At 33.8% G+C, this 27,923-nt stretch overlaps 2 protein-coding genes across 8 annotated transcripts in view; one reads left to right on the top strand and one right to left on the bottom strand.

Annotated features, from left to right (window-relative positions):
• Positions 1-12,476, top strand: part of LOC105254216 (monocarboxylate transporter 4) — a 71,418-nt gene extending 58,942 nt beyond the window's left edge. Inside the window, exons 8-11 of one of the 2 annotated variants that reach the window (XM_025408624.1) lie at positions 5,054-5,336; positions 5,858-6,032; positions 7,153-7,359; positions 8,769-12,476. In XM_025408624.1, coding sequence (XP_025264409.1) covers positions 5,054-5,336; positions 5,858-6,032; positions 7,153-7,359; positions 8,769-9,214 — 1,111 coding nt within the window. In that variant the 3' untranslated portion in view covers positions 9,215-12,476. Of the gene's footprint in view, positions 1-5,020; positions 5,337-5,857; positions 6,033-7,152; positions 7,360-8,768 lie in introns of both variants that reach the window. The other variant, XM_025408623.1, reaches the window with a different exon arrangement.
• A 1,677-nt stretch (positions 12,477-14,153) lies between these two features.
• On the bottom strand, positions 14,154-27,912 carry LOC105254210 (beta-1,3-galactosyltransferase 5). 6 transcript variants are annotated; one of them, XM_011262735.3, is made up of 3 exons: positions 27,722-27,912; positions 16,764-17,360; positions 14,154-16,441 (listed from the first exon to the last, which is right to left on the bottom strand). In XM_011262735.3, the coding sequence occupies exons 2-3, from the start codon at positions 17,320-17,322 to the stop codon at positions 15,927-15,929; spliced, it is 1,074 nt and encodes a 357-aa protein (XP_011261037.1). In that variant the 5' UTR covers positions 17,323-17,360; positions 27,722-27,912; the 3' UTR covers positions 14,154-15,926. The 6 variants fall into 6 exon arrangements, with proteins under 6 accessions (XP_011261037.1, XP_011261038.1, XP_011261036.1 ...); XM_011262736.3 differs by having other exon boundaries at positions 16,764-17,356; positions 27,722-27,891; XM_011262734.3 differs by lacking the exon at positions 27,722-27,912 and adding an exon at positions 27,223-27,431.
• Between the last annotated feature and the right edge of the window lie 11 nt (positions 27,913-27,923).

Raw genomic sequence — 27,923 nt, 5'->3', positions numbered from 1 at the left:
GCAAAACGAACTGTTTTTCAATGCGTACCACCCTTTTATCGTAGATTTTCGCGCGACTGCGTGTCCCTGTAGCACCGCAACGTCCGTATACGGTTCGCGATGCGACAGTTTCCGCGGAAAATTCGAGCGAACAGATTCGACGCGGAATAATTGAACATTCTATTCGGATTCGATTCTTTTTTCCCCTCGCTTTTGGTCTCGCTCTTTCTTTTTTATTTATACCTTTCACCGACGTCAGAACAATTTGTTTGATGTTTGTCACGAACGTTTGTTAGTATCGTTGATTCGTTTACTCAACCGTGATTGGCAATCTTTTTCTACTATGATTTCTTACGTGTATCTTTATTTTCAAATGTTGACAACAGGCTTTATAAAGTAAGCTAATATTTTTCATAAAATTTCTAATATTTTTCATAAAATTTGTAGAGGCTTATTTTATTTATATTTAATTTCTTTTAATCTTAACTACAAGGTTTTACATAAAGAGATTAGAATCTTATTTATGACGAGATAAAATTAATCAGGGAGTAAAATTTCGTCACCGGTTTCCAAAAAGAACTCTCTAATATTATCCTCGAAACTTTTCATACTAAATAGTTGAGAAAGAAAAGGAGGAAAAAAGAAAAGAAATGACTTGATATTAAAACAGTGTCTGTTTTTTTTTTCATTTATTTTCTCCAGTTTGTAATTTAATCAAAGATCAAAGAGTTTTATAACGTTTTGTATCAAATGCGGGTGAGAGATTATACGTATTTATTATCGTTCAACAAAAGAATAATGTTTATTTTAAACTACTATGGGAATCGAATAATCGACGCGTTGTTTAAATCCTCTGTTAACAAGGTAAAATATTTAATGCGTTTTAACCCTTGTATATGCAAACTTGCATGTAGATAAACGCTAGATCGTTGCACATGCGGGTTATTAAGCATGCACTTAATTGCCGTTGCCATGCGGCAGTTTCTGTTAGGTACAAAAGCATGGTCCAATTAGAGATCGGCCTCTTCTGGATCGACGAGCATAATATCGTTGGATATCGGCGGAGTAACCCGTTAAGTCGATACGGCTTACTCAATAACCCGGATAAGTTTCTCCACTGAAGGGTCAACGATATTATACCAGGTTACGTGTTGCAGTATAAGAATTTACGAAACTTTCGAAATAACCAGAGCGGTATGTCTGATACAGAGTTGTAAGGAAAATTAAAAAAGGAAACAATAAAATATCGCATGCGATACAACTCACACGGAAAGTTGGTGAAAAGATATTTTCTTACATCATATTCTCTTCTTATAATTTTTTTATCATATTTTTTTCTTTCTTTTTATTCATATATATTAAACTCAAAAGTTGCACCAGAGTATTGCACGGAATTGTATTGATTTTGAAAATCAATTCGAAAGTTTCTCCCCGAGAGAGGATAAAATATTCAAATATAAGTAGATTAAAATTTATGCCTCTGCAATTTTCCTTTGAGCAAAAACTTTTTGTCTTCGATAGACTGCTCGTTTGTTAGTGGATGAGTGTTATTGTAATGCTAGTCACGGATAATCCCCGTGTTTTATCTTGCGTGGGAATCACCGCAATGCGGATACAGTTTACCAGATGCTACGAATTTCTTCTATGATTATGGTGGTGATATCAGATTTGTTCTTTTAAGTGTGGCATCTATCCTACATTCTCGCGTTCTTCTTTTTCTTTCCAAAGAAGTAAACGGCACTTCTTTTCAAACTTGACAAGTGCAACTGAAGAGAAGATACCTTAAAGTACATTAAAAGAGATTACACTAATTTAACCTATTGAATTTAATCAATGTAATACTTAATAAATAAACATATATATATTAATAAATATATATACTTATATTAATAAATAAAACATATTAATACTCAATAAATAAATTAAATGCACATAATATTATTATAAATAAATTAAATATATATAATAAATCGTAAAATATATCGTATATTATCTATCCACATTTTATGCGTGTGTGTTATGGTTTATATAATTTATTGTTTATAAATACATTAAATTTATGTAATTTATTGTTAATAATACATTGAATTATAATAATGATGATGACAATAATAATTATTTGAATAATACGATAATTCTATAGGAAGAGAAAGAAGAAATAGAAACAGAGAAGAAGAGAGATAAACTAATTTAAAGTATATGTAAAATTTATTGTCACGAAATTGAATATCTATCCTCGAAATGCTAGATTGTATCTATAACGTTAACGCAAAAATCTCGGGGGCGCCATATTTTCACACTACAATTTACACTATCAGAGAAAGAGCGAGATATGGTAAATTTTTTATTTTTGCCCGTTATATACGAGGTGTACATACGCACATGCACGCATATGTACACCTACGTTATGTACTCGATTGGACGCATTGCGTTCCGCATACGTTATAAAAAAAAAAAAACATATTACGGACATGTATATATAATGTATAAAATTTTGTGGAAATGACAAACCCCTCAAAACGCGCCCTCCAGTTGCCGGCTTTTTGCCGGATAATTTTCTCTCTTTCTCCCTCTCTATATTTCCCCCCTCTCCTGCTCTCCTCTCTCGCTCTCTTTATCTATCTAGCAGTCTGTCTATTTATCTGTCTGTCTCTCTTTCTCGTACAAACGTACACCAACCAACGAGGTGGTTTGTTACACGCACTATGCGTTATCGAACCATCATCTCATCTCTGACCCGGGCGCATACGCGATAAACATTTAATGCGCGCTCCAGGGATTCGATAGGGAGCGAATGAGGAAAGGTACACGTCGCCCAGATCGGAGAAAATAAATTCAACCGTTCGCGGAGATAACACGGTCCATGATAAAAACGTACGAGATGTGTACCATGAATAATCATGAGCCGAGTCTCATTATCCTCACGCCGAGGGATTAAAGCGCAACTTTTGCTCCGTACTGATATGTTGAATACATTCCGAGGAACTCGAGAGAAAGAGAGAAAGAGATCTTGTTTCTTACTTTATAATTTTTTTATGTGAGTATTTGCCAACATTCTCTCTTGGCGCGTAAATGAGGGGAGCTTAAAAATTGTTACAACGTCTTTCAGCGTAAAAAGAAACCAAATCTCCGGAAGAGAAACGGTGTGTGGTACTTGAAAAATAAATATTCGCTCGTATTCTTTAATAATTAAAACCACGCGAGAATTGATTCTATAATTATATAGACTGTTGATTTAATTATTATATCTATTTCTCGCAAGTTAAATCGCTAATGGTTTCCTTTTTTACATTTTCCTTTATTTTTTGACCTCGACTATAATTATTGCCAGTCGACGATTCGTATTCTATTGTTCTTTATACATTTAAGTAATGTTTTAAAACAATCGTTTTGCTCGAGTTTTCACCTCGATAGCGTATAGCGCTTTTTACTTTATTTGACTAAATATTGAAATGAAAATGAGATTTTCTCGCGGAAAGTTCAGATTACGCTGCGAAAATGTTAAAGATCGTTTATAAAGAAATTAAAACTTAAACAAGTTTAATATTTTCTTGTTAAGGAAATATTAATGAAACCGAAAACGAAACGCGATAAATGTAAAAGTAAATGTCTCTCTTAAGCGTTGAGCGTAATATCGTTTGATGATGTATTTGTAATACACGTGCAATTCGCATAACTGCTTGTACAGCGAAACAGCGTCGAAACATTGCATTTCATAAATCGCATCGCTGTATCAGCGTCAGGTGAAAGCCACTCTATTACACAACTTTTATTACAAATTGCGGAAGTTGCGCGCGCGCGCGAATAATAATGCATAATATTTGAGCTTTAAAAAATCTACGTGATCGTGTTAAACTTTATCGTCCTTATTATCTCCTCCGACTAATTATGAAAATTTTTGCAAAGTTACTCTTTGATAAGATTGCCATTTTTATTAAATGCATGAGATTTCTTTACTTTTATAACAATATAACGATGAATTAAGCAGCCGTTCTTACTGTGTGATATAATCTATTATAATTTAAATTTTTTTATAGCGTCAGATATTTTCACGTCCTACACTAAATATGCACAATAAACGTGTATGACTCGTTATCGTTACTGAAATTTAAAAAAAGATTATTAATTTTTATCAATATTAAAATGTAGGCACAATTGTCTAAGGATGTTTTGTATGTTCAATCCCAGCAAAAAGTAACTGAAAATCAATATTGACGAATATTCACTTTTGGTGTATTTTGAATATGAGAAATTGTGTGAAATATTACAATTTGATCTTACAATTAGCTACAGTGCAGAGATGTATTTTTTAATATTTATTGCGTTTTTACTGAAATATTCCGAATTTTGTTAATCAAAATGATTAACTTTTGGCAGAGAATTTCGCCTCGTGAGAGATACATGGCTAACTTCATTAAATTATATTTAATATCTTTTTAACCAGTTAGTACTTGTATAATATTATTTGACCAAATATTTCCTCTATATCTAAACTTTTGCAAATTTTAAACAAATTCTGAATATTATTTCCATGTGTTTTTGTCGAATCTGAATCGACGTGGTTATACGTTTCCCATAAGAACACATGTTAATTCGGTGCAAATTAAAATCCTCATAACTTGTGAACGCTTTAGTGAATCGATTTCAAAATTGTACTGAAGATTCTAAACATATGTAAGGAGATTCTGAACAATTTTATTAAATTCTCAATATTTTGAAAATAGGTACAAAACATCCTTAATTTATATCGATTAAATAGTCGCATATTTATTTTCACGCCTCTAATATTTTTCGAGATTATAATTCGCGAATGGGGATAAATATAAGCAATTGCGACGAAGAAACGTGCGCGTAGCTAGGAAAATTTTCTCTCAGAAATGCAAATGCAGTAGCTTTAGCTGGCCGAATGAAACGTAACTAGGGGATGTACAGAGCGCGCGAACTCGAATGTGGCACGTAAGAAGCGCCTGTTCAGCTGTACGATTCGACACGATCTCCGAATAGCGCGGATAGTGATCATAATCGTCTTCGTTCTTCCCAGGATAGGGATCATAATCGTCTTCGTTCTTCCCAGGAAGCTGGGCTGGCGGCTGGGGCTTCAATCGGTAACGGGTGCGCTCTCGTTGGCCTTCTTTCTGGGACTGATATACCGGAGCGCCTCGCTCTACCACCCCCAACGTCGGGCGATATTGCATCTGAAGAATCAACGTAGCAAACTCAAGGAGAAGAAATCCGGGAACAAGGTGCCGAAGCAGCCGCTGGTCGATCTGAGCCCTCTAGGATCGCGTCCTGTGAGGATGCTCATGCTGGCCGCCGGTGCCGCCGGTTTTGGTCTCTACACCCCCGCCTTCTACATCGTAAGTGCACTCCACCTAAGTGCGATCGAGAGGCAAGGATCTTTTTCCTCTCCTTCGACGCCAGGAGAATATCGATCATCGCCGTAAAATCACCGTAAAAATCTCGTGTAGTAAAAGTATCGACGAGACCTTTACTCGCGTCATTTATTCTCGCGAAGGTTCGGAGTAAAAAAAATATGTTCAGGCGAAATCTACCAGACTTGGTAAGGAGGCAATTTGTAATATTTTTATTAAAGGATTAATACGACGCATACTTCCTTCAATATCGCGCGTGCTACTTGAAAGAGAATAACAGCTAGGGAGGATATCGATAGTCGGGGGAGGTATTTTATGCGAAGCAAACGAGCGTTTCCTAATCTCGCGATCTCTCCCCGAAGCTAATCTCAGGGAGTTGGACGAGCCAATTTCGATAATCGATATTAGACGCGCGTCATTACCGGCGGTATTGTACCAGTGTTATTGGAGTGATTCGAGCCTTCGTTTTCTCAGCGCGAGCCCTTAATGAGAAACATCGCTTACAGGCTTTGCAAGGCAACCAGGAGGGATTGGAGGCCAGCGCTCTGGTACTGTTGCAAACCTGTCTGGGGTTGGCGGTGGCACTCGGATGCGCGGCCTGGGGGGTGGTCACCGCCAAGCCTTCCGCTCAGTGCCTAGTGTCCAGGCAATATCTCTGCCAAGCGGCACTCATCGGGGTCGGTGAGTAAACTAGTCTCCTGTAATCACTTTCGTTTACACACCACGGGCTTAACCGCGAAACAAGAGCTGTAAATCGCTGGATGTTGGCGTTCGATCACCGTTAGATTTACCGTTGTGAGATTCCAAAATGTATCTTTTTCATTTATCGGAATAATTATCCTTCTTCTCTATTCTAAACGTCCTGACTCTTCAGTAGATTCCTTATTTTCATTTTTTTTAAACAAAATTTCAGAAGGGAAGAAAGATTCTAAAATTATCTGCGCATTTAAATAGATACCTTTGCTACAAGAAGTATCATTTGAAGTTATATATACATTTTTCTTAAAACAGAATTTTTTTAAGGATCTTTTGTATGTATAATCCCAGCAAAAAGTAGCTGAAAATCAATATTGACGAATATCCAATTTTGGTGTATTTTGAATATGAGAAATTGTGTGGAATATTACAATTTGAGCTACAGTGCAGAGATGTATTTTTTAATATTTATTGCGTTTTTACTGAAATATTCCGAATTTTGTTAATCGAAATAATTAATTTTTGGCAGAGAATTTCGCCTTGTGACAGATACATGGCTAACTTCATTGAATTATATTTAATATCTTTTTAATCAGTTAGTACTTATATAATATTATTTCACCAAATATTTCCTCTGTATTTAAACTTTTGCAAATTTTAAACAAATTCTGAATATTATTTCCATGTGTTTTTGTCATTTGAATGACGTGGTTATACGTTTCCTATAAGAACACATGTTAATTCGGCAAATTAAAATCCTTATAACTTGTGAACGCTTTAAGTGAATCGATTTAAAAATTATACTGAAGATTCTAAACATATGTAAGGACATTCTGTACAATTTTCATTAAATTCTCAATATTTTGAAAATAGGTAGAAAACATCCTTAAAATATTATTCGCTATCATCGATAAGAAAAGATCGATTTTTGTCGGCGAATCTGTGCGGAATCTTCTTGTAGAGGAAAAACTACGTAAACATTATGAGCTAAAATATTACGCATAAATTTTGCACGTAAACAGATGGAAATTGTAAATTCGAGAAACGCCGTCTCCGTTTCCTTCAAGGGTTATCGATCCGAATTACGTTTCCTCTTTGCTTAAAGCTGTAGCTCAAGTGGCTCTTGGTAGCGTGCAAGGTTATCACGGACTCGTACTGGCCTCCGGGCTTTACGGCGCCTCGCTCGGCGGTGCACTCTACTCCCTAAAGATGCTGGCCCTGGAAAGGTTGCGAGCGAGACATTTCGCCAGATCGTGGGCTCTGGTGCAAGCCGCGGAAGCTCTGCCGATCCTTTTCGGAGTTCCTCTCACAGGTATGCAAAAATTGTCAGATCAGTTCCAGACGAGGCGCACTTTGAGTTCCCCTTATTTGCTTGAGAATCGCTGACGCTTTGTAAAAAGTCGCAAACTGTATAGGATCCTTCCTCGACAGACAAGATTTCATCGTTCTGCCTTTCTCTGTGTGTATTTAAAAAATCGCAAAATAAAAAATTTTCTATTAAATTTTTAAAAATATGGAAAAAGAAGATTACTCTTTATGCTACTTTTATATATCATTTTTTTCCACTCAAACGATGATGAATATTGTACGAATGTGCAACGTCGAAAGAGGCATTATATGTTTCTTACCGCAACATTTCCATAAAGATTCGCTGCATCCTCTACCTGTTTTTTTTATTAAGGATACATAAGGTGCTTTCTTTAAACGCAAATTCTTCAAAGACCCGTAATAGTATTAGAGCTTTAAAGTACCAAGGTGGGCGGAATCCGCTTCGCTTGCTCGCTAAATCCGTCCCTACTAATAGTCTTACGGTCCTCATGTATGAATTTAATGCCGGCATCCTTAATAATAATGTACGAAGGTTGTGGAAAATACGCTCGTCTACTCGTATCACTGAGAGAATATTCAAGGAAACATGACAACTGTCACGCGTATTCAAGTACTATTGCAAATTTTGGTCAGCTTTGAACAGCTTAATGTAATCACTGAAATTTCACCGATTTGTACATCGCTTTCATTATATTGCATGATATTTGGAAATTAAGATCTAAAGCATCGTGCAAAATTAAATGGCAAAATTAAATTTGTATGTGAGAGAAAGGAATTTTATAATCTATTATAAATTAATTGAAATATATGACAAGCTTTTCCATCAATGCATTATTCTCCCTTATGTATGATATTCAATAATTATGATAGTGATATTAATTGGCATTATTGGTTAGTACAATATTGATATTCTCGATTTGAAGAATTTAAAAAGACGAAACATAATAAATTTGTAATTTGTCAAGTTTATTTTCAACATTCCTTTCAAGGTTTCACATTTAAAAATTATTTTTATTTCGCAAAAATAGAATGCCTCCAAGAAATAGCAGATTATATTTTACGACGATTCAATTATTACAAAAAGACGAAGAGGGACGTTGAAGAGCGACAGGTCGCAATCGCATTCCGCACAAACTCCTCTCAAGGCCGCAAAATTATCGAGAGCTTTCTCATCCCCCTCGAGCGTCAAAAAAAGAAAAGAAATCGCCCAATCTTTCACAAAATCCCCCTCCGGGCCGTATATAAGAGCAGTCAACCATCTCCGCCGTCAGCGTCCCTAATCATCTCGCCGTTTCCAGGCGCGAAAAAATAAATTACGACGAATTTAATCGCCATCCCGTTTTCTCCCCCCCGCCCCTCATTCCGCTCTCACCCCCGTTTCCGTCCCCGCAGGTTACATGAACGCGAACAGCCCGCGGGTGGGCTACTACGCGTGCACGTTGAGTTCCTTGTGCGGCGCGGCGCTGCTCTTCCTGGTCGGCTGGGGACGGCAGCCGGCGTCGCCGCTCCTGCCGGGGCCGCGGCTCTCGAGCCTCGGCCTCGGCCTCGGCGTCGCGCCGCCGCCGCCGCCGTGCGCCTGTCCGCCGCCGCCGCGGCCCCGGCTACCCAAGTCGCAGTCCCTGCACGTGCCGCTGGACGTCGAGGACGGCATGCGCGAGCAGCGGGTCTACGCCGAGCGGATGCACGAGGTCGACCACTACTGCCACCCGCAATTCCACGCGCCGCTGCGGCCGAGCAAGAGCGTCCCGGAGGGCCTCGGCCACCAGGACCCGTACCGCGTCCGGCCGCGACGTCACCGCGACATCACCGTCATCGAGCAGATCACCACCAGCGTCTAGGAGCGAGAGCGATCGCGGCCGATATCGCGCGCGATAGTGTTTAAGGCGGACGGGAACTCCGACGATGTCCGCTTCGGGTGATGCTGGAAACGCGTGCTCCTGTTCGCGCTTGTTGCGTCGTTAGAGTTGCTCTTTATCGAGATCAACAAGCGTTACATCGATCTCGGAATTGTACAGAAATGCCTCCGAAAGCTTCTCCAGGAGTTTTGTGTTTTCTCTTTTGCGTTTTTCAAAATTGGAGAGGAAAGGAAGAACGATATTGCATTTTCTTTGTAACTTAGATTGCTTGTTATGATATCGTTGGGCTGTTTTTTTTTTAGCTTGCTTTTTTACATTTTGTCGCATAAAAGTAACTTACCGGATGATTTGGAGTTGTTTTTGAGAAAAAAAAGAGGTATTAATGGTAAAAGCTGGTTCCGAGATGCAAGCGGAAAATAAAATGATAGCTACGAGAAAAAAAGGAAGTAATTCGCGCGTATCGGATACTTTGCGATCGCGGTATCAAGGAAGAGTGATAGTTGAAGCTCTCTAGAGATATATCATCCCTGCAGTCTTTTCCTACTAATTGCTAAGATAAGATCGATTATTAAATTGAATTAACGCATAAATAAAGTTTGTATTAGTTGATATATCGTGAATAGATCAAATTAAATGTATTACGCGCGTTAGGAAAGTATTTATTCATGTTGATACGCTAGTTTGAAATATTACTGCCAGGGAAGTAATTCTGTCCGTCGAGAAATTGTGGCTTTCAATTAAAACAAAAGTTGCTTTTTAAAGATTTCGACGAAATACTATTTCTATTCCTCTCCCTAAGAAATTGAATATAGGAAAAATATAAAAATGATAATTACAATCAACTTGTGAAAGAGATAATCGAGAGAGAAAGAGATAGACGGAGATCTGTTTTAATTTATAAATATATTGTAACGAGTTTGATTTAAAATCGCGAATTCTGCATCTATTAGCGTCCACTTTGTTATTGATCCAATCAGCTGATGCGAATGATAATTAGCGCGAATATTATCGACGGACCGATATCTTCCCTATACAGAGTTTCGTGCGAGAAATAGCGTATTTATATACACATATATATACATATATATGTATATGTAAGTATAAATTAAGCGATCGAAAGCACACACTCTCGTCGTTAAATTTCCCCATAGATGAAAATATATGTATAGCGCGTGGAGCTGGTCTCCGGAAGCATCGCCGTAGGAATCGTTAAATATTAATAAGGATAATAATACACGTCATACACACGTACACACACACACGTGCGAACGTTTCAAACGCGAACGATGTCTCGAGATTAAACCTGTAAAAGATCTCTGAGAAAGGATCGACGGGATATCCATCTCGCAAAGTTGTCAATTTTTTTATTCCCTTCAATTGGATAATTCGATTTGCAATCGCGCTAAATTGATTTATCTAGGCATTTCTATCGCTTTATTCGAAATTAAAAGATACACCTTTCGAACAGCCGTGCTTCTTAATATGTGTATCCGATTCGAATAGCGTTTTTACGAAGCGTAAGTGTATTATCGCGAAGTATCGGCTCTATTTCTATCAGCCTGTAAGACTAATTATAATCTCGAATCACATTAATCTCGATAACGTAATTAGTACCTGAATATTAAGTGCTCTAGGTACCTAATGCAATGAGCGATGACGTAGCGATGTCACTCGCTTCGTTATTTAATTATTCCTACTTTCTCGTATAACGTACTTTGCTACCCTAAACTATGTCGAAACTAAACATTATGCACGATGCGAACCACCGTTTTCCTTACGCAGTTGATGAAAATCGATAAACCGTAGAAAGTATCGCAATCATGTTTGCGGAGATTATAAGAAAGTAGTAAGTAAAATGTATAGGTAGATTATTTAGATCTCTGTAGTTGAATTTGTCACATTTTCCAATACGGTGTAATATCGGAAATATCGCATCTACTGGCAACGACAGTTGAATTTTATATAGAGAGAATTCGAGAGCGGATTATTATTAAGGAATTCTACACGTATGGAATTTCCTACACGATTTAATAAAATTAATATGGCAATGCCATATTGATTCAAAAGTGGAACAATCTTCGATTTATAAGATGAACAATTCGTATCACATTTCTTGCTCGAAAAATATCAAAGATCAGAATATGTTCTTCAGCGTTTTTTCTCGGCTGTACATTCATAAAAAGTTGTAATCTTTTTATAAATTGACGAAATCGTATAAGTAAATCACTCTTAGAAAATTAAAGAAGGAGTGCACGATATACGAGGTCAAGATTGAGTTCCAGTCACAATCATTTGCCAATTAAATGAATGGAGGAATTAAATCCGTCTTTCAATCATTTCACATCCACATAGCTATAAATTTACATTACGTGTAAAATTATATTACTATACATGTCTCTTATCATTGTCTAAATCTAAAATAATCTAAAAATATTGTGCGTGTAAACATGTTATATTTTGTACTTTTTAATTGGCCTCGTAGAACTTGTTAAAATTTCTGAACGTGTGCTTCCCTATATTGAAATAAAAAACACTGTTTTTATATTATAAATTACATGTAATTATCGGCGAGTATCGGGCGAATTTGTTAGATCGTAAAGATTGTAGTTTATAATGTTGCAGAGTCTCTCTTAGTCGCGTTAAAAAATATTTCTTTAAATCAATATGGATAAGGATCAAACGTATAAACGTCAGCAATCTTAACGTTCGTTATAAAGACTTTTTTAATATATATATATATACATACATATACATATATATATACATATTGACTTTTGATGTGATGAATTGTTTGTATACTGCCAATTTTTATAGGATATAATCGAATAATCGATTTTCAATGGTTCAATGCACACAATGAAGAATTTGCATGAGTAATTTTACGAATCCAGCAAAATGAGATTAATGTTTCATGTTGGGACATTTATAAATAATAAGATATTTTCTCTCTTTCCCAACTAGAGAGTTTTTCGCAATCATTAAATCGGGATTGTTAACGAATTTATAGTAGACAAATAGTTCACCTCGGACTGCAAACAATCTCACAATAGAAATTATTCGAGAAATTATATGACTTTGCGATTATGTATAGTTCGCATTTTTAATAATTTTTATTTCCTTAGTATTATAAATTTATTTCTCTGCTGCAGTTCACGAAACATATATTGATTGATAATAGATTTTATAAACGCAAGATGGATGGTTGAATTTTTCGACCTTTACATGTAAATATATATTTTTATGTAACGAAATGACAAAGAAATACACATATAAATAATTAAAAACAAGAATTAATACATTAAATTCGAGAAATTTAAAAGTTATAAAGATACATTTTTGACTCTATTATTATCAAAATTAATAAAATCATTACAATCATATAATATCAAGAAAAATTACAGAGATTCAAGTATTCATCATTATATATATATATATATATATATATATATATATATATATATATATATAAGTCTCGTGATAAATTTGCACGCGTAATATGTTCTTCAAAGTATTTATTTTTTTATTGTTTCTTAGTACTGCATCACATATAATCACAATGATACATACATAGATTTTGATTGATATTTATCCCACTTTAGTTGTCGATAAATTTTCCCATTTTTTATTGTTATTAAATATTATAATTTTCAGTACATAATTTTGAAAAATTGTGTGCGTATCTATATAAAATATAAATGTACAAAGAGTTAAACGCGTGCCTCGCAATGTTGTATGGCATTTAAAATTCTTTTAAACATTATACTCGAATTGTTTAATAACAATATTAAATACTCATAGCGAGTCTTTCTAGTTAGTAGACCGAAATCCGAGCTTGAAGGTATTTGCACAATCACGAAATTGCGTTTATAACGAAAATATCTCAATTTGGAATATCGTAATCCACACGTTGGAGGAATCTCTGCGATAATCACATTTAATGTTATATAATGTTATGCTTGTCGTCAATCGATTCTTAGAAATCGCGTAACTCCGTTGCCTTGTAAATATACCTAAGCAAGGTTCCCCTATTGTAACCCATGTTGAACATTTTGTAAAGTTTTATAAATAGTTCTACTAGTAGTTAAACAGCTGGACCAATAAAGTATATATCCGATTGTATGTGTTACGATTATTTCCGCTCTCCGTTGCCCTACTTGGCAATTTTGTAACAACCAAATCTTTTGTATTATCACATGTAATGTAGTAAATATTAATTAACTGTTAAAGAATTTTTTTACGCATCAATAATGCAGGATATTTAATTTTTAATAGTAGTTATATAAATTAATATTCATTTTTCAATTGTTAACATGGTATTTATATAAATTTTCATTTTTTATATAAATTAATTCATTTTCAACTGTTTCTGCTGCTGGGCTAGAAATTATTTATAAATGCTTCTTCATATGTCAAATTGTGTTTGATATGATTTATAACTACATATTATATACATTATATTATATACAAATAAAGATAATTTGATTAAAAGTTACATAAAATTAGTGCGAAAAAGATAAGAGAAATACACTGTGTATTTTAAATAATCCATTATTTATTGAAATTATATATAAGTATTTATTCCATCACAAGAATTATACTATGCGACTTCACATTATCGCGATAGAGATACTTTCTCTTTCCCAAAACAATATATAAATAAGATGATATATGAGAAAAAATTCGATATATCAGTAAAAACGCTTAAGAATATCCATGTCGAGAGGAATATAATGCGTGAGATCTTTTAATATAATTAATATAACCATCGATCTTTTTATCCTATAGTGTGAAATACGAATATGCTGCCTAGTTTTGCAATTTGCAAATACTTGAGGTGACGATAGAGCTCGAGATCTCCATTATATCACAAGAAAAAATTCGGCTCCGAATATAGCGTGCTGGCGAGTGGAATTCTGCGTGTTTTATTCCATAGACATATTCGTTGTATTTTTAGATCAAAAGAGAGAATGTACAATGTGAAGTAATGTCGGAGTTGTCACATCGATCATCGATATCCTATAAAAATCACTAAACGTAACTAAAAGCTAAATAGACTAAATGTTACGTTTCTTGACACATTACAATTTGCAGGCACATACTTTTCATAGTACCGAATATAATCGTGAGTGGTCAAATCAAGAAAGAAAAACCGAATTCACATAAAAAATTTATAGACATTCAAAAACAGACAGATATCTGCAATCTCTAATTGCGAGTGGACCCTTGTTTTGGGGTTGTACTTGTTGCTACATAACAATATTAATTCGATTCGTTAATTGCATAACAATGTAATATCTTAAATTTGCTCGTCAATTACATTACATTTAAATACATTCAGTGTGGCTCCATGTACGAACTCATCACTCGTCTCTTGTCGCCGATTAATAAATTTACAATGAAGTATGACACACTCATCTCTCGCAAATTTTTATCACTGCGAGAGGAGAATGTCTTCCACCACGAGATACGTAAAATTCTTTAAATATACTAATATTATTCCTTCATATACTGTGTTGGCATTTTATAAATATAAATAAAAAAATAGGTGATTTTATTTTTCTTTTAAATTAAAATATTCGAAATTTATATCAAAACTTCTCATATGATTGAACTCAGATTGAACTTAATTCAAATACAATAATCAGGGCTCATAAATGATTGGTTAAAAAATTGATCATATACATGTATTAAAAAATTAATTATATATATATATTTATTTATTTATTCAATTTTGCGCGACAGATATTGTAAAGAAAAATATTAAATTGATTCGAAATAATCGAAGAACATTTTTGTCGATTTTTCGCCTCATTTGATATAGAGATCTAAAAATGTATGTGCGTGCATATGTGCGTCCTATAGAGTGATCGTATAGAAATGGCTAATATAATCTATACATTAAAAAATCAGGTATCAATTGCAATTGTGCTATAAATTATTAGATATTATTATATATTATTTATGCGATGACTTGAATAATTCAGAAATTTAAAAAATTTATGTCAAATATAAATCGAGAATATTGTTTTTACTTTTAACGTAAAACAATGTTCAATTACAAGCCCTGATTACAAATTAACTAGTTTATTAAATAGTCTAGAATACTAGAAAAAAATACTAGACAAAAATAGAATTCTCTTAAGTTTTAAAAGTAAAATATTTGATTAAAACATTTTCTTCATCTATTGTTTCGATATATAGGGATTGAAATCAGTATTTTATTCAACTAAGTTTAAACTCCAATTCTCCATTCTCCACAAATCTGGAAAGTTTGATCCCTATGTCATTCGAAACCCTGCAAATGCGACAATTGATGTAGTGTTTCATTTTAGTGCGAGAAACTAAATTCAATTGAAACTGAAATTATACCGGTTTCAATCCTTGATTAAATAAGACAATTATAAGTTCCCTAATATTTTGTTCACATCATATGTAGAATAATTACCATGTAACAATATGTTACACACATATGCACATATATGTAACGCACTATTACGTATGCATTATGCATAACATGGCGTTTGTGCAAATAATCGAACACTTACATTGGACTATTGTACAGATATACGCATGTATATAGAATTAAGAGATACGCGGAAAGTATAAGAACACTCACTGTTCGTATGTCTTCTCTCTCCTCCCTTTCTCTCACATTACACCCGAAATATAACCGAAATTGTTCTATTAGACGTGTTTAATTCAATAGGCTCTCGCTGCTAGGCCGTGGTTTAGTAACCAGACTATGTAAGGCTCGTATTCCACTCTCCGTTAAATCCGGAGGCCCGAACAGAAAATCTCGTCGAGCACTCGGATTCGACAACAGGTCCCGCATGCTCTCGGTCGTAAGCACCCAAGAGTGTAGTGAGGTTTGCGTTAAATTTACTTTCCTAGCCAGTGTCCCAGTAACGTGCACATCGTCGATCCAGAAGTATGGCTCCTTCTGGGCTTCGCGATATAGTATAAATACACTATCGGGGGAGTATAAGATCGCCCATCCGGCACAGTACGTGGGATAAAGTCTACCGGGATACTCCTGAGGAGAGACGCGCCATTTTGAGCGCCAGGATCTCTTCACTGTGGAAGCCGACAGAAGATCACAGAGAATCAGACGTCTTGCACCCCACGGCGAGAGGCCACGCGTTAGAAAGTCCAGCATGGCCGGTAAATGAACAAAAACGTCATCGTCTAATTTAAGTATATATTTGGCACCTAAAACAATATCGAAGTTACATATGTGTATACATAACATGTTCATAACATATCGTATACATTAGAATAATCGATTATCACACGTGTGAATGAAGACTAGAGGAATAAGATATTATATCTAAAGAATAGTGTATTTTTTTAAGAGCGATAAGAAAGTGTGCCAAGTCGATATTTAATTATCTTGATTATCTCATTGTTAAGCTACTCCATGAATCCTGAGATACAAATATACATATAAGTAAGATATGTATGAAAAATTAAATAAAAATAAAATCAGACTATAGAATTAAGATGAGGCTATAAAACTTGAATATCATCTTACTTGGACAGTAATAAGTAGCCCACTTTAATCCCATAACGTGCTTGTAGGTCATGTTTCTATAGGCATCAAGAAAGTTTCCCTGTATTAAGTCTTGATATTTCTTATTCTCCTCCTCGAGCCTGGACTGATACTCCTCCGAGTATCCCACGAGAAACAATAAAGTCACGTCTGGCGCTTGTTGACCCCAGGTCTCTCGTACGACATGCCTCTTCGGGAAGTTTCCCGGCGCCGAATGAACCAACATTAGCAGCAACGGTTGCGTACGATTGCAGGGATTGTGGTTCATGATGAATCTGAAGTCCGTGATGTTGATCAGCGTGGTTTTATCATCGGACGGAAGTTCGTTTATCGAATAGGGTTGCGCGGAGGGCGTGACGTTTCCGGGAAATATAAGGATATATCCTGGCGCGGCCGCACCGCCGTTGAAGTAAGGGATCAGTGATCCTGAACCATCGATGTGAATCCAGAACGAGAAGCATCCAGTTAGTGCCAGAACGACCACGAAGATGAGGGTGCATGGCGACGTACCGGAAGCATGGAGCCGTCGCTTATCCAGCATACTAATGAGCCCCTTTCATCATACACGTTGGATTCTTGCTGAAAAAAATACGATGATGAAAACACAATCGATTAGTCGCGAACTTCAGAATTTGCGGATTATCGCGATCTCGCATACACAACTACCTTGTTATTGATAGCCTTGTTGAAGACTGCATTAATCTTATAAAGTGCACTTTGTGTTATATACTCTCTAAAAGTGAATCAGTGAAAATATCACTAATTTAAACAGTAAAAGTAAGATTTCTAAGAATCAGTGAGTATTTTACTGATCTTCAGTGGAAACGCTTATTTTTTCTTATTTCTTATATACGATTACTGGTTATTTTATCTTATATCTTATATACGATTACTGGTTTTACAGTGAAATCCACTGTAAAATCAGTAAATTTCACTGTAAAACCAGTAATCGTATTTAGTTTTAGTCATAAGAATTATATAAAGTTTGCAAAGAGTGACAGATAAAAATAGAAATATTACTTCGATTTAATTTTTGATACACTCTCAATAGAGAGATTTCAGATATTAAATCGATCTTATAAGTCGGACAAATGTCTGGCGACTTAATGAAAATTATTCGTTCGTTATCTATTTAAAATAACAAGTTCAATATACATGTAATATAAATAAAATAAAATCTTTAATATAATAAATATTTAGTAAATATAAATAAAATTTTTAATTTTATTTATATATATTTATTTATATTTATATATATTTATTTATTTTTATATTTATTATATTTATATTATATCTATGAAATATATTATATTTATGAAATAGATAGAGGGATGAATTGTAGTTTAATATTACTGGCAATAACGAAAGAATATTACTGATGTTGAGAAATATTACTAAGATATTACTGATTGAAATAATCAAAATTATTAACTGATTCTTTCAATAAAACATCATTGATTTACAGTGCTGTACAACTGCTGTAATCAATTATTTACTGTTTTTCAGTAATAATACACTGATTCACTTTTAGAGAGTACAAATAATAAAAATTTTTTTAATTGATATCTTAGAATTAGGAAGAAAATATTCGATTTTGTAAAATAACTGTAGATATCTGTATGCAAGAGTTGAACGAGAATTCAAGCGTTTATAAAATTTATAACATGTGAGTCTAGAAGTATTTTAATAACGTTATCTGATAACATTGTGCGCTGATACAACACAACGATTGAAATTAAAATCATTGTATAAAATGGTACGCATATGCTGATATATCTATCAAATTTATATGCTATAAGAAGCACGAAAAAATCCTGATTTATCCGATAAAATGATTATCTGATACATTTCTAATCACTTTTCACTTTTGACTGATACATCTTTTAATTATGTACAAGTCTTGCGAATCTGAAAAAAACCGTAGTCGAAAAATTAATCGAAGAAACGAATAATAGATAGTTTTTTTTCATTGTATACCGTACTTTATAAAGTTGATCAATCGTAAGATATGTTTAAACGATCGCCTGTCCGTAAGTTACGCATGTGATAATGTTCACATGCTCATTGATTCTAGATACAAAATTGTGTTTCTATCCGCTGCCGCGTGTATTATCGCACAATGTTATCGCACTATGTCACAATACATATCAAAATGCTGATTATGCGAATTAATTAAATTATATGTTACACGATTTCTGAACTAATACTTCCTTCTGAACTAATACTTCCTTCCTTCGAACAGGACTGATAATTTTTTATCGATTTGAATCATTAATGAAATGAGTTCCAATTATATATCTATATATTTAATTATACAATAAATATATATTATTAATATATCATATTTATTGTAAAATTAAATATATAATAAATATATAATAATAAATATATATCTATATATTTAATTATACAATATTAATTATACAATAAATATATATTAAAATTAAATCATACATTAAATCATATATATTTATAATTCATTTATTAATTATTCATATCGATGAAAAATATCAAGCATCACGAGGAAAAGGTCAAAAATAATTTTTGCAACAAGTAGCACGAGCAAATGCTGCGTATACTAATTTTTCGCGTGCATGTTCAAGGAGAAAGCGAGTTTTAAAAGTTTTATAAACAATAATAATCTTGTTTGCTCGTAAGCCGAGCCAAGTAAGTTGAAAGTATTAAGCGTTTGCACACAAGAAATTTCCCACACGAATCAATGGGAGACCAACCGAGCACACATCAGATGTATGATATATTAGCGAGCTATCGACACCAAGATAAAACTCTAAGCTGAAAATGATACATTCCATCTGATTCTAAAATCTCATCGATAAAAAAAAATCCGTGATAAAAAAACATGATATTATGACAATATTTTTCTTTTCGACGAAATCGATATAGAGATAATAACGTAATACGCGAATATCATCATTCATACTCATAGATAATGAGATATCTACATCTAATCTATGCTATTTGCTGTTTATGGTAGATAACATATGAAACGTTAATTGTAGATACGCTTGCAGACCTTCAGATACAAATGTCACGATAGCTGACGGTGAAAATAAATCGCGATGAATCAAAACACAATAAAAGCTATTTACCAAATAATTTCATTCACTAAATAATTTCACTTACAAGAGAGATTAAAATTAATTGAGAAAAAATATTTTCTCCGCCTGTGATAATAAAATACTTTTATATTTTTCACGCTCGCACAAATAATAAAATATTTCGCTAAATTATATTACGCAAATCGGATAAAAGATCCAAGGGTTTATAAAATTTATAACATATCAATACAAATTTATAATGTCTAAAAATATTTTAATAACATTACAACACAACACTTGAAATTAAAACTTATATAAAATGATTTATATATGCATTAGTATATCCATCAAATCTCTGTCTATGTTGTAAGAAGCATGAAAGAGAATTCCAATTTGTCCGATAAAACTGATATACTTTTAATCACTTTTGATTGATATATTTTTTAATTATGTACAAGATAAATCGAGAGTAGGATTGAGAATTGTGATAATTGTGATTAAATTATAAGATAAATTTCACTCGAGAAAAATTACAAAGAAATTTTTGTAACGATATTTATAAACTATACAGATAATTCGGTTCGAAAATCAATAAAAGTTTCTTTTTAACCCACTCGACATAACAATAACTAAATTTAGAGAGAATTAATTCTATGCGCAAATAGACGATAATCACAATTACGAATTCTCTATTAACTCTTGCGATTGCCTAATGTAAATATAGATAGAAATGTAAATATAGAAACTATGCTCATTTTAAGCTAAGATTAATAATTTAAGATAATTTAATATTATCGCTAATGACGATAGAGAATATCTTCTTTTAGAGAATTCGAGAAAACATTATTACACGAAATTTAAAATAACGACAAATGACATTATTGCGTCCACATATTTTCATCAGTCACATTTAAATTTATCACGTATTATAATTAAAAAATTATCATTTCGCAAAATTTTTTATCATTTTATTCTAAGAAAATTATGCACATCTATTTTTATATCAGCTTGTTGATCATTTGTTGATTTTTTCCTCAAAAGAAAAAAACACTTTCGATGACAGGTAAAGTGGTTTTAATACATATGATACTTCAAAAGTCAACGAGAATAACAAGAATATATTGTATTAGTCGAGAGATCGTAATTAAATTTGCTGATTATTTTCACCTAATAACTTGAGAATAAGCGTGCAGCTATGAGTTATGACAAGACGTGCTTTATGCTACCACTATAATTATCAAGAATGCAAGAATAGGAGGTGGGGGAGAAGGAAGGACAAGCAATTTGTGCTATATATTTTTCAGTCATACGTCAAGGTCAAGTGAAAAGTTCACGAACGAATAGCGACAGCACGTAAAGAATTTGTTCTTTAACATCAACTGACGTCTATAACATTAAAGTGGTGTGTTATTGAAAGACTATTTAATTTACGTTTGATCCAAGTTAACCTTAATTTGATGTACATCGGTTTCAGATTAATAAACGCTTTACGCGTCTTATATCGCAATCAATAATCGTACGAATGCTAAAGTATCTACTTTTTTAGATACTTCTAACGTTCTTCGTCTTTTCGCATGAGCTAAAATCAATAAGAACGTATGTAAAATCCGAGATAACATCGGTGAACGCAATTTGCTGCATTCATTTGTTAAACAAGACTTTCAGCCTCGCATATAAATTATATGTAAGACAAATCTTGTGTGTTTAATCTCGAGATATCGCGCTGCAATATGGCTATAATATTAGAGCTAATATTAAGATATAATATTACTGAGATGTAATATTACAATTATTCTTTCTTGACGATACAGCATAGCTATTTGCATTTATGTAGCTATTTTTTGTTGTCGCAAGACTCGCGTAATCTCTTTTTTTTTCAGAATATATAAGAAGTAAAAATTTAATTATATCTCTTCCAAATCTTGATGAATCTTAAATGCGATAAATTAAATGTCTATCAAAAGAATATCTTATCAGTTTATCAGCCTATCTGTTTATTATCTATTCAATTTGTTCTATCATTTCCGTTTGAATCAACAATAAAACAATAAAGAGAGCGAGATAAGACTTATTTTATGATGCAAATTTATTTTATCTTTGATATACTGATATATCAATTTTCTTTAAATATCTTTTTTTCACACATACATTTGTTTATCACAAAATCTTCATTACTAATGGTGCGTGCGTAATTAAACAATCTAATTAATTCAAAAGGATTATTCGAATCACTATCGGTTTATTCTTTCATATTTTATAGAACAAGACGATATTATTTTCGAATTCGCGTAATGCAAATGTTTCAACGCGAAATAATCGGACGAACAAGAACCGCTAATTTTCGTGCCGTATTACTATACAATTGTAATATAATCGCGAGTCGCAGCACGAATTTTCGCGGCTCTAAAATTCTATCAGGAATTGGGAATTGAGTGTATAATGTCAAAATTGTCAAAGGATTTTACAATAATACAGTTATTTATCATCATAGTGCACGGAATGCTGTGCATACAAGAGTCAATTGCTTTGATCCTTGAATCATCGGTTCCCGAGGTTGACATTATCGATCCGGAGAGTTCATCAGCACTGATAGCATGTTAGATATTAACACTTGAAAATCAAGCCGAGAAATTGTTATTGTAAATTTCGTCGTGTAAAATTAATAATATAAAACGATATTCTACAAAAACCCCCAAATGTGATAATATTGATTCGTGAAAATAAAAAGCCTGGATACTCTTTTGCGTATCTTATAAACTGTATATTATGATTCTTAGTATTTAACTTTATTTAATAAGATGCAATTAACGTTCAAAAATATTTCGTATCTAAGATACTTTAACAATTTTTTTCGATGAAAAGTATTCTTTTCGTATAATTTTATCTTATTTTTTTTCTTAGTTACAAGGATATTAGAATAAAATTCTTGATCGCAAGCAACACATGAGAAAAATTAACGCGCACTAAAAATCGATGTTAATCGATTAAAAAATTTGACAATAAACTGTATGAACTATCTAAACTAAATCTCGGAGAAACTTAACTTTTCTTTTAATTAATTTTATACATTATTACTTAACATTTACCGTTTGCAACGTACATTATTTGCAATATACATTACAGAGAATTTTACCTCAATTTCTCATCGCACATGCTTGAGTTTAATAAAATATCCACGAAGGGTAGACAGAAGGAGAAGAGAAGCATTTGCGCGGGTAAATCGCGCGTAGAAGACAAAATCCACGCGATTATTCGTGACACCCTTTAACGCGCGCTTAGGTTGCCGACCCTCGATATAGTTCGTTACATCGAGTCGAGAAAAATTGTTACGGGATGTTCCACGCACGCGCGAGAAAAAAAAGAAATCGACTGACGTCGAGTTTGCTTCTGAACGACTGAAACTGGGTGATGACGCACACCCTTCATCTCTCTTAGGTCCAACATGCGTCGCCAAACAACGTGACACCAGACCGGCGCCTGTCAGGGACGGCTGTGGAAGAAAGTATCGTGAAAAGCCGGAAAAACCTCGCGTCATCTAATCTAGCTCTATGAAAGGGATAAATAATTTTCCCTCGTATAAAAATGCCTACTCCACGCGAATGAATTTTGTTTGTCCCTTATTGGAGGAATATCATTCATTTATCAAATTAATTAGATAAAGTATCGAATAAGAGGAAAAAATATAAAATTGAAAGAGAAAGTTTTGAATTATATTTTTGTTATCTAGCTCTATGAAAGGTATAAATAATTTTCCCTCGTATAAAAATGCCTACTCCACGCGAATGAATTTTGTTTGTCTTTTATTGGAGGAATATCATTCGTTTATCAAATTAATTAGATAAAGTATCGAATAAGAGGAAAAAATATAAAATTGAAAGAGAAAGTTTTGAATTATATTTTTGTTATCTCGAAAGAGAAAATGTATTTACTATTTGTTTTATATACGAGACCATCGAAAAATTAATAATTTCTAAGTGAAATCATGTCGCGGGTTCTCTTGCGAGCAATTAAAGGACTGAACGATAAATTTTATTAGTTTCTATATAAATACGTCCTTGGCTGTACCATAAATAAAGAAGGTCTCGAAGAAACATATAGGATGTCTAAGAATAAGATCGTAAATCGCGTTGACAAAAATATCTGCACGCTAATTGACAAAAAAAAAACAAATTGCACAAATTTAGAACGATTGGAATGATTAGAGTGCCAAGAGAAAGAATTTTCAAACAAACACGATTTTTCATTTAAAATATTTCATTCTTCTCGTCAGAATATATCAATTAATAATTAGATCGGAAAATGTATCATATTTTTTCTTTTTAATTTTAATTTTTTTTCAATCTTTCGATATGAATAAATCATTGATCGAGATATCGAAGGCTATAAGTTATTAACCCTAATTGATACCAATCATTTCACAAGTAGCATTCTTAAGCTGATCAATGACCAATTTACAATGACCAATTTATATATATTAGTTACTTACTATTTGACACGTTCGTATCGAACAATTGTATAAACTGGACCATCATCCACGTATTTCAAAATAATTTTTGAAATGATTTATTCCTCGACCAGTCGTGTAACAAAAGCTTCGATATCACGCAAGAACACTCCCGTCAATATTTCATTTTGCGTTACATGTAAAAGGGCTTTCAGCGCGATTTACGACAAGGCGCGGTAAAGCGTATCCCTCAAAGGGCGGTTATTTAGAACGCGCGAAATCAAATATGGAATTTTCGCGCGACGAGACGACCTTCGAAAAACCCAATTGTCGATCGGAAAGAGAGTTTGAAACAAGAATCGTCTGACCGCACCTATGATTTATTCATCGCATTCAATGTTTTCGTGTCGCGCATTACAAGAGTCCACCGAGTCTTCCTCTGACGAGTCAGAGTGTTGACACATGAAAGGAATCGATGCGTGACTTTCTTTTGACGCATCTAAGAATGCACGTTCTATGACGAATTTCGAAATTCTTTTCTACAATTATTTACAAATACGATTCGGTCTTTGTTTTTTATTTCATTTCTATTACGACACATTCAATGTACCGAGAAAAAATGTTACGATCGTAAACTGAACCATGATATTGAATTTTACTTTGTTATTTTTCAATTTTCAGTGATTTTGTTATTTGTCAATTATTTAAATTTTCATGAAATACTATTAACAGCGAAATATTTTCAAGATAAACGCACAAACTTAATCTTGTAAAATTTTCCTTATAATTCTCTTAAATTATTAATAATTGTATTTCGCTATTATCTTAAATTATTAATAATTATATTTCTCTATTTGTTAATAATTTTCTTTATAATTATTTCCTTATAATTTTCCTTGTAGTATTAATCATATTAATTGTATTCCGAGGAGAAGAATTTGATCGTCACACGCGATTGTCGTGCGAAAAAAGTGCCTCATTGAAATTGAAATAAGACGAAATAAGGTATAAAAATAACGCACAAGGAAATGTAAAATATTACTAGTAATATGAAATATTACGATCTTTTAATATGCGCTGTGTTTAACAATCTTGGAATAAATAAAATTTTCCTTATAATTATCTTAAATTATTAACAATTATATTTAATAATTATATTAAATTATTAATAACTATAATTCAAAAATATCTCAATATATATTATATTTATTTTTGTAAAATTCCTTTCATAAAGAGCGCAAAAAGCCGACGCCGAATTCATTAGAATGTATGTCTCGGGACAATATTTGCGCGCGTTTCTCGTCCCACGACATTATGTATAAAATAAACTTTCGGCTTGTTTGTTGCGACATTTCGAGCGAAAAGGGCAGGGCCAGTACCATAACTAGATTGTAGCGAGTATCCAACATTTCGAGTACAATTCTTGGTCGAACAATTCAGGACGCCGGGCGTGTACGATTATTGATCCTCGGGATATCTAATAACTATTTTCTTTAATAACTATGTTGCGATATGCGCAAGGTGGATTGCGACCTTGCGTAATACGCAGACGTTGCGATAAATTATGCATTTTCTCATTAGGTGCATTCAAGGTCCTTCATTCTTGTCACTATTTAGCGCGATGTTTTAGCACCAAACGCCGGTTTCTAATTGTCTTATTTATTCAATGGAAAGATCTCGCTTCTTCGCATCGAAATCGATGTGAAAAGTTGGAAAACTGATTGTGAGACTCTTCGAATTTCTACGTTTCGTGCATACTCAAAAATAGTTTTGTTTCGAGCGAAAACCGACCTGAGTGTATTTATATCCGAGTTTTATATACACGTATATATATGTGTGTATAATCGTTTTTCGAAAAAAAATATGCATATATATATGTAAAAAAATATTAAAATACAGATAAAATACAGATTTTTGTTATCCTATTTGTAGATTTACTGAAAAAGTTTAATAATAAATATTTCTTAGAATATTGACGAAAATTTAAATGAGATTTCTTATTTTCAAAGATATAATTTAAGTCACTTCAGATTAACTTAATCAATGAATCATTCAATTGGCAAATGTGTTTACACACACGATAAAAATGCCTTTTGGCTACATTTGTCATTCCTAATCTTTCAATCTGTCAAATAAAATAAAAAAGTAATAATCATATGTTTAACAAAACTATCAGATATTACTGATATTATAAATTCATTAATCGGAATTATAAATTCATTAATCGGCGAAATTTTTATCGCTTTCGCTTCTAAAAATTCTAATAAAAAATTGAGATCCTTTCGGTAAGACTCCGATTAATGAATTTATCAGTTTTAATTGAGATTTCTTATTTTTCGAGGATAATTTAATTTAATTCAGCTCGAATTAATTTAAATGGCAAATCATCAAAAAAAACAGAAGCTTTTTAACATGGAACATTTTTAAACGAGAATTATAAAAAAGCATTTCCATTTTAGTCAACATTTTTCAACCGGAAACACCCAGATCGGCTTTCACTTGAAACAAAAACGTATTTTGAATTTGCTCCAAACAAACATCCGCCTCAATTTCGAAACAGAAGCAGAACAGAATTTTGCATTTGATTTGAATTTTGTATACATGTAGGATTTAAGGAAAAAAAACACACACAAAAAGAGATGTCGCTTCACGAAAATGCCAATCTCTGATCCTTCAAAAAAAGAAAAAAAGAAAAAGAAAAAGGAAAAAAGAAAGAGAAGAACGTTAAACCGGAGAACAACGGAGGAAGCGGAAGATACAAATTCCCGACGAGACAAATTTCTCTCGTTACATTTCCGCGAACGAATCTCGGAGCGATTTTCGCGCCTTCGGCAATCAAGGACGCGTCAGATCGGAAAAAAAGTGCGGACGTGAATATGACCGCGTTACACCATATGCGGCAATCTAAATAAAAGCCGACCAGGCGCGAGATACTCACAAGTCGCATGTGGTAAGAAACTCCGAGACCTCATCAACACCCGTCGCGACTGCAGAAATCGTGCCACGCACATTCGGAACCCCGGTCTAGCCGCGGAAAACACACTCGTCGAACGACGCGACACGAGTCGCCGACGGTTTGAGGTTATATACCAGAGGGTGTGAGTCGGAAGCAAGTGAGAGAGGAAGAGTGGGAGAGAAAGCGAGCGCGGGAGAGAGAGAGAGACAGAGAGAGAGAGAGAGAGAGAGAGAAAGACGGGGAGCGCGAAGGAGGGAGAGAAAGAGAGAGAGAGAGAGAGAGGGAGTGTTTTCTTGCGGAATCACCTGGTCGCGCACGCACGCACATCGACGAACGTGAGGAAAAAAGCACGCGGCGACAACTGTCATCGTCCGCGCGCGCGCGCGCGGATGTGTATGCGAGTATATATGATACGCGTCGATTATGCAAGAGCGCGACCAGGGATAAAAAAGAGGAAGGAATCTCGTATTAAACTACGTACTCAGAAGTGCGTTTTCTTTTTTTTCCTGACGCCCCTCATCTTCCTTCCACGGTGCGGCGCGCGTTGCTCTTTAGAGACGACCGTGTCACTCGAGTTGACGCGACCGTAGTAGACGTCACTCCAACCGGCATGCGCGGAGAAAGGATTCGCTATAGACGGCGATCGGGGAGATGAAAAAGCCGGCGGCGAAATCGCCGAGAGA

This window comes from Camponotus floridanus, unplaced genomic scaffold (genome assembly GCF_003227725.1).
Source record: "Camponotus floridanus strain SB8 unplaced genomic scaffold, Cflo_v7.5 scaffold22, whole genome shotgun sequence".
NCBI classification, from domain to species: domain Eukaryota; kingdom Metazoa; phylum Arthropoda; class Insecta; order Hymenoptera; family Formicidae; genus Camponotus; species Camponotus floridanus.
Note: the sequence above shows the minus strand (reverse complement) of the source record. Positions and strands in the feature narration are given on the sequence as shown.

Excerpts from the sequence above, each read along its gene's own strand:
- LOC105254210 (XM_011262735.3), bottom strand. The coding sequence starts at position 17,322 with ATGCTGGATAAGCGACGGCTCCATGCTTCCGGTACGTCGCCATGCACC. Across the intron at positions 16,442-16,763 it reads GGCTACTTATTACTGTCCAA|GTGCCAAATATATACTTAAA; the intron begins GTAAGATGATAT and ends ATATTGTTTTAG.